The sequence below is a fragment of the Asparagus officinalis genome, chromosome 10 (genome assembly GCF_001876935.1).
Source record: "Asparagus officinalis chromosome 10, Aspof.V1, whole genome shotgun sequence".
Classification (NCBI taxonomy): Eukaryota; Viridiplantae; Streptophyta; class Magnoliopsida; order Asparagales; family Asparagaceae; genus Asparagus; species Asparagus officinalis.
Window position 1 is genome coordinate 32,716,947 of NC_033803.1, and position 7,981 is coordinate 32,724,927.

The window sequence follows — 7,981 nt, forward strand, 5'->3', positions numbered from 1 at the left end:
CAGAATTATCCATCGGGCGACCGGATAACGAAGTTGGTCGACCGGCATTTTACCTCGGTCGACCGCCAGAGTGTCTGAAACAAAAGCCTGTAGCGTGCACGTTTCCGGTCGACCGGCCTAGCCTCGCGATCGACCGGACAACACCAAAATCATGTCTGCTTCAAAAATCCTAAACTTCGTCGCCGTGTCGCCATTTCTACAGGGATTTCGAGGAGGGGGTGTTGGGTTTCGAGTACGTAGTAGATCAAGAAGGTTTTTAGGGGTTTGGGGTGTGGATTTGGGCTAGGATGAGTAGGTTGGGAGAGGAGGAGGCAGAAGAGGGTAGAGGTGGTAGCCATTGATTAGAGATAACAAGAAGGCACTGAGAGTTGCATGTACGTAGAAATCTTGTGATAAGAAAAGATAAAAAGAAAAAAAAATTCTGCTAAAAAGTCCCTTTAGTCTCTAATAAGAAAAATTCTCCAATGACCCAAAATATGGGACCAATAGGGGGAACAAGTAATGTGTCACACTCCTATTACATAATGAGTTGAACATCATTAATGATGACCAGCTCATTATGCAATAGGAGGGGGGCACCTCACTAATAAATAAGATTAATGAGAATCACCTATATTTAGGTCCTCCTAGCGATACTCATTACTTAATTAGCACAATCAGTACATGAATCATAGCGTCATCACAACTTCAATCTTAAACATTGATAGCGGAGCATTTATGATATGCCGCTTTATGAAATATGATTTTGTAAGGAATGCGCTCGGTGGGGAGCTTTCTTTTCCACAAATAAACCTAAAATATTTGTACTGGAGCCCAATAAGATCCATTATCTCCGGCTTCTCTCCCAAACCGAGAAAGGGGTTGCACGTCGCGAAGAGAGATTGTTTCCCCGTACCGATTTTGTTGGGCTTTTTCTCTGCAACTGTTCACACACGCAGAGCCTTGATTTACTTACAGCCCAGAGTTACCGTCTAGCCCTTGACAAAGTTCCCTTTTGCATCTGGTCCCTAACTTTTCATCAATTTAAAGAAACACACCGGTTCAGGCAGGACCCATAACCTCTTTAGCCTCCCTTCTCGACGCCGAGCCACCGCTCTCTCTCTCTCTACCCCCCCTCAACAAAAAAGTCTTCCCTTCTCTCTCGATCTCCTCTCAAAAGGTAAAATATTTGGATCACTGGGGTTAGGGTTTTTAGGGTTTCTCTTCCAATTCGTAGGAAGAGAGAACAAAGGCGGAGGTAGCATCGGTCGGCTTTGCCTCTTCGCTCCTGCCGACCGCACCATCTACGTCTGTAAATTTCCGTACATATTGTGTGTATTTTTTTTACAGATTTTAGCGTTTTGTTTCGGGGAGCTTCAACTGTTGGATCATCATCGGAATTATATCGGGTTGAAAGGAGGGGTCCTTTACGATTGGGCTCTGCTATGAATCATGATTGGGACCCAAAAGTACTACTTGAGTGATATCTTGTATGATTCTGCGATGAGATGGTGAGTGCCATTCTTAGTAGGAGCCAATCAGCTCGCATCAGGACTCAGAGCTTCAACAGCCCCAGGGCTTCTCTAGTGAAAAGAAAGTGGTGGGCTCCTGAATCCTTCTTAAATGTCCTCCCTGTAGTATTAATCTTGATAGCCCTCGTTCTCGTGCTTGGATCTGTTGCCTATTCGTCATATTTCCGGGATTTAAGCCGTGGGAATTTGGTCCCGGGGCTTGTTGACCGGGATGAGAAATGTGATGTCTTTGAAGGAAGCTGGGTGAGGGATGGCAACTACCCCCTTTATAATAGCTCTGAGTGCCCGTTCGCCGAAAGGGGTTTCAACTGTTTGGCCAACGGGAGGAAGGACACGGAGTATCAGAAGTGGAGGTGGAAGCCGAAGCGCTGTGATGTACCCAGGTTTAATGCTTCGGAGATTTTGGAGAGGCTGAGAGATAAAAGGGTGGTCTTTGTGGGAGATTCGATGAGCAGGACACAGTGGGAGTCTTTGATCTGTATGCTTATGACTGGTGTGAGTGATCCTAACAGTGTTTATGAAGTTAACGGGAATCAGATCTCCAAGACGATTCGGTTTTTGGGCGTTTACTTCCAGGCTTTTAATCTTAGAGTGGAGTTCTTCAGGTCTGTCTATCTTGTGCAGCAGGGCTTGCCACCTAAGCATGCTCCATCGAGGGTCAAGTCGGCGCTCAGGCTGGACAAGATGGATGAAATAAATAGGAAATGGGTTGATGCGGATGTTTTGATTTTCAATTCTGGTCACTGGTGGACGAGGACTAAACTAATTGACTCGTAAGTTTTAAATTTTGATTCTGTTTATTTCAATTTCTGTTATATCTTGCATGAGCTGCGTGATTATTTCCATGTCCTTTTGTGCCTTTGCTAATATGGGAGCTTACATTCTGTGGAATTTGCAAATGTGCAGTGTTTGGTTTATGTCTATTAGTAAAATTGCTCAATAGGCTTGTGTATTAGCTTGTATCTAGATAGCCTATTATCTGAGTTACTGCATATACTCTGCCAATTTGCCTGATATTGTGTGGCTAACATTCTGAACGTACTAAAAATATCTAACATAATATGCCTTAGGAAAAGGGTTGATATGTTCTGAAGATTTTCAGGCTTCAGGTTGAGTTGGCAGTGGATAACCACTTACTGCATGTTTAAATGACTAGAAAATCCTGATCTTTATGGAACACGGGTTGATCAATTTTTATGAATGAGCAATCAGTTATACACTAGTTTAATCTTCTCAAGGACACAACTTTGATGAGAAAGACCTAATGTAACTGCTATGCAACTTTGATAAGAAAGACCTAATCTATAAATTACATCTGTAATCATGTCATTTTTGCAAGTAACTGCTATGCCCAGTTCCTTTTCTTTTTCCATCTGTCTGGGTATTACATCTAGTCTTCGTCTTCATAGTTCTATTCTTTTCCCCGTAATTTGGCATGATGTTCATCATCCCAATTGAACAAATATAGATGCAAGTTAGGGCCCGTTTGGATCGTTTTTTTGGAGCTGTAAAATGGGGGAAAGCTGCCAAAAATGTCAGCTTTTTGGTAGCTTTCCCCCAAAATCGCCTCTTTAAGAGGTGATTTTGGGGGAAAGCTGCCAAAAAGCTAACATTTTTGGCAGCTTTCCCCCATTTTACAGCTCCAAAAAATCAATCCAAATGGGCCCTTACTCATTCTTATCTACCAGTTCACTTGTTGCATGTTCAAAGGCAAAACTTCAGAATTTCTATGTGAATGTTTCTTGGGCAGACATGTTTCTAGCTAGTTATTTCCTCTGTCACCTTAGTTATATTCTGGTCAGTATTAGCGTTCTTTAAATTTTTTTATGTTTGTCATTAGGCATGCAATTAGGAAGTGGTTGCCCTTGGGAGTATATTTCCAATTTAAAGACGGAAGAAAATATACTAATTGACATTTTCCAAATATAGAGGCTTTATTGAAAGATTATATCTCTTCTAGAAGGGAAAGGTTGAAGTCAATAGACAATTCTTTACGAACAAACTATCTAGACAATTGACAAGTGATACTTGCTTTCCATCTAGTCTTTGACCTTAATATCCAGGTCAGTTGAATAAATTATCATGGTGGGATGTTCGTATAGAGTTTGCTGCAATTTGTGTCAAGAGTTGGGAAATGGTAATATATATTTTGTTACAAGTATCAAGTTTTTGTGCCTCTGGCCTGAGGCCCGGCCCCAATTATTTACTAAGAGCTGGTCCTGGTCCTGTGTAATTAAACCTGACGTCAGGTTAACCAGGGTGCTACTCGGGCTTCGGCGAAAAAAAGCACCTAGGACCGGATTAGTGCCCAGTCTGGTGGTGGCCTACCTTAGAGCTTGTTTTAAGGTGCTTCTTGGGTCTATTATATGGCACGAAGGTTTGAGAATACATCGTAGCTGAGTTGTATTGGCCCATCTGAAGGTTCAAACATGGTTTTAAAAAGCTCGTCGAACCTACGCTGCGGACCTGCTACCTGGCACCGCACAAGTGTTTTCCTACTAACTTATAGAAATATCTTAAGAGTATATAAGTCAGAAAAATACCCTACATACAGAAGCTGTGGTAGCATGTAACAGTTGTAGCTATTGAAGAGAAGCAAGTCTGGGAAGGTGGATGAGAAGAGGTAGCAGCTATGGCAACGAAAAAGAAGATGAAAGCAATGGAACTGTTTTATAAGGAAGCAGAAGGGGGAGGAGGGCAGCATGGATGAGACTCTAGATTAAAAAGGTGTAGGCTGTGAACCGAAAGTTTAATTAAATGGGAGGAAAGAATCAAAATGTACCTAGTGGAGGCATAGCCTCAGAAGCAGAGGGGTTGATGTCGTTGTTGGTGGCACACAAGAGAGATCCAACCTAGATTTACATCAATTCTGTAGGCCATTTTAAGCAGGCCAACATTGAGCAGCTTGCTTTTCTATCTTGAGTTCTTAAGTGGTCCAAGTGCTTCATTTGCCTTCCTAGGGTTTGTGTGGTGTGTTCTGCAGCGTAGCAGCTAAGCATCTGCTTAAGGAACAGTCTGGACCATATTTACAAGACGAAAAATCTAATAAGGGGTAACCCTTTGCCTCTCACTTCTTATAAAGTTGGTTCGACAGGGTACTGGAAGAAGCTTACTGACAATCCAATTTCCTAATTTTTTTGTTCCAAACAATTATATAAAGTAAAACGTAGAATTTTAATTTGAAGGGTCAACTGAATGTATAACACCTTCAAATGAAAACATTAAACCATTATCAATGCAAATAATGACTCATTTTCCAGAGTTTTTTGCTATTAGCCTCATAGCTTATCTTTAATATTTTTAAGTTCACTACATTGGGGACATTGAAGTGTGAGTATATACGGTGTTGGGGGCCTTGTTTCTCTATTGAAATTGTAGTATCGAAGGTTGACTACAAGTTTATAGAAAGCACTAGGTGTTGAACCGGATGCCTTGAGCCTAGGCGCCTGGGCGGAAGCCTAAGTGGGGACTAGGCATTTTCCTATTTTTCTAGTTTAATTACACTTACTGGTAGTAAATTCCGATGTTATAGAAAGTTTAGGAGTTGGACTGACACCAAGATAGATTTCTTAAATGGTAGGGGAGGTTTTGCTGAAGGTCGAGAGAGATAGAGGAGGTGTTCATAGTTAGAGTTTGGAGGAGGTTGGAGGAGGTTGGAGGATGTGGAGATTGCAATGGAGGAAATCACGATCGATGTCAGAAGGGTGTAGTCCATGTATGCAGACCATGCTCACCTAGATGCTCCCAAAATGTAGGTAGGCAGCCTAGGTACCACTTAGGCGCTAGGCAACCCAGGTACCTAGGCGCTAGGTAGGTGGCTAAGGTGCCTCGTAGGCTTAGGTAGGCTAGGCGGAGGCTTTTTAAAACATTGGTTGACTATGCAAGAGCCTTAAGGCCTATCTGAGCAGCTGACCATCAATAATATAAATTTGTAGGAACTTGATGAACTGGTACTTATATGTTTACAGTAATAACCACTAATCTTTATGGGCAGTTGGCATGCTTTCGATCTTTTGAATTTTTCTAGTATTATTTGTACACAGAAAAGTTAATTCAAGATGTGTAATGGGTATTGTACATTGATTCTGTCATTCATACAACATAATGGTTCATCACATAAATGCCTCAAAAAATCACTTTTTTGAAGGTCTTGTCATGAATTTTTTTCTGATCACCATGAACTTGAGGAATTCAACAAGAAGTTACCAAACACAAGCATACAATTCAAGTCTGGTCACCCACTTGTTTATGGACTTTTGGATAATCTTTTTCATCTACCCTCTCAGTGTTCCTCATACCTTGTCTGTGTTCTACTGAGGCATCAACTCTTTTAGGTATATAGCAGGCATATTTCTTCAGGAAAATTGGTTATTATAAGTTTTATGCAGATAATATATTATGCATCCTGTCATTTCCTTATCTTTAACATGAATTACTTTTTTTATCATTCTGTGCTGAACATATTATTTTAGGTTAAATAGGTTCTTAGTTTCTTACTATGTTAATGATGGTTACTCACAAAAAAAGTTTTCTTACAGGGGTTGCTATTTTCAGGCTGCACAATCATTAAAGCTTGGACTATCTATAACCTCTGCCTTTAGGATGGCATTGAACACCTGGGCAAGTTGGGTTGAAACGAGGATCAATACAAACAAAACTCATGTCTTCTTTCGGACATATGAGCCTTCTCATTGGAGGTATGCTTTTGAGAATTTTGATAGTATTAGAAATGTGCTCTTTTCTAAGCCCATATATTGATTTGTATATGTTATTGGCTTGAGCTCCAAATGGACATAAGACCTGAAAACAGGTTTTACCTGCCCTACGGCATTTTCTATTTTAACAATTCTCTATTCTTTATTAGGCCTTATCCTGGTTCACATTAAGTAGTTTCTAGTGGATCAATCTTAATTTTCTGTGTACTCTCACATTCAGTCATTCTGAACTGTTCATGGTCCGTATCTGCAAATTGGATTAACTGTAGTGAACTGGCAATTGTTTTTTATTTACAATAATTTCAGAAAGCATAATATCAGTTGAGGAATGGCAGAGCACCTGAGTCAATTAGTTGGGCGGTTACCTATCACATGCCATGAGACTAAATTCCTCAAACTGAGATGCGAGTAATGGCTCCCTTTGGTCCTTGGCTTACACAGTCGGCAGATATTTATTATACTTTTTGATTGCTTATCATTAAATGAGCTCTTAATCAGACCATATTTAGAATGTTGAATCAATTTGAAGTACTTCTGATTATAGACTTTGCACAAAGATCAGAGCAGCTAATAATTCAGAAAACATTCCTTTCATAGTGGATAATTCCCGCAAATATAAGAGACTTACTTTCTTCTGGAGGAATAGATTCCAAATGTAGATACGGAGTGAGAAACATACATAAGGGCTTCTGTTCTTAAAACCTATAGTGAATGCAGCTGCGGACGCCATATTCAGTATGTAGAATCAATTTGAAGTACTTTTGATTATAGACTTTGCACAAAGATCTGAGCAGTTGATAATTCTAGAAACACTCCTTTATGATGGACAATTTGAAGCAGAAAAATAAAAGAAACTTGCTTTCTTCCGGAGGAATAGATTCCTAATTATGATACAGAGTGAGAAATATAAATAAGGGCTTCTGTTTGTTAAACCTGTAGAGAATGTGGCTGTGGACTAACTCTCTAAGCAAAATGTACAGTTCTCGGCATGGTTTTAAATATCGGTCGATAATCCGATATTATCGCCGAGTTATCGGATTTAGGAGCTTTCCGCTAGGATAAGTAGGATTTTTAATCGGTTATCATTTTTTGAGGTTTATCGGCGAGTTATCGGCGATAAATGCACTTATCGGCCGATAAGTAAGGCTCTAAATATCGGCTTTATCGGCCGATAAGTAGGATTTGAGAGCTTTTACTTTTTTTGGATTTGCTCTTTGAATGTTTACAAATTATAAACTATTTGTTGCTTTTGGAACTTTGTTGATTGGTGATTAGCTTATGTTTGTTTATGGATATTGATAATGGCTCATAACTACTAAATATCAACTTAGTAAGTTAGTTTATGAATCTCATGATTAAACAATAATTATGTAGATGCGTAGATGGTTCTTCATTCTTGATGTTATCTTATTATTTGCTTGTTTATTATTCTATTTTGACTAAGATTATATTTTTTTTCAAGCTTATGTTTGTTTATTATTGGCTAGTATATTACTCCGATAAATACTACTTATCCCCGATATATCCCCGATTTTCGCTATCCGATAAGGATTTTGATCGTCCGATAAATCCCCGATAACCGACATTTAAAACCTTAGTTCTCGGTATGCACACACAGCAGGTCTAGATACCCAGGGGTTACGAGAAGCTAGGCTGCCCGTAACTTGTTTGGTGGTTTTTTGGGGGTTATTGTTATTATTATTATTATTATTTATTTTTTTTTTTGGGGGGGGGGGGGGGGGGGGGGGGGGGGTC

The 7,981-nt window shown here is 39.9% G+C and overlaps 1 protein-coding gene across 1 annotated transcript in view; it reads left to right on the top strand.

Moving 5' to 3' along the window:
* Window positions 944-7,981, top strand: part of LOC109825825 (protein trichome berefringence-like 7) — a 14,940-nt gene continuing 7,902 nt past the window's right edge. Inside the window, exons 1-2 of the mRNA XM_020392734.1 lie at window positions 944-2,284; window positions 6,050-6,208. Coding sequence (XP_020248323.1) covers window positions 1,488-2,284; window positions 6,050-6,208 — 956 coding nt within the window. The 5' untranslated portion in view covers window positions 944-1,487. The remainder of the gene's footprint in view (window positions 2,285-6,049; window positions 6,209-7,981) is intronic.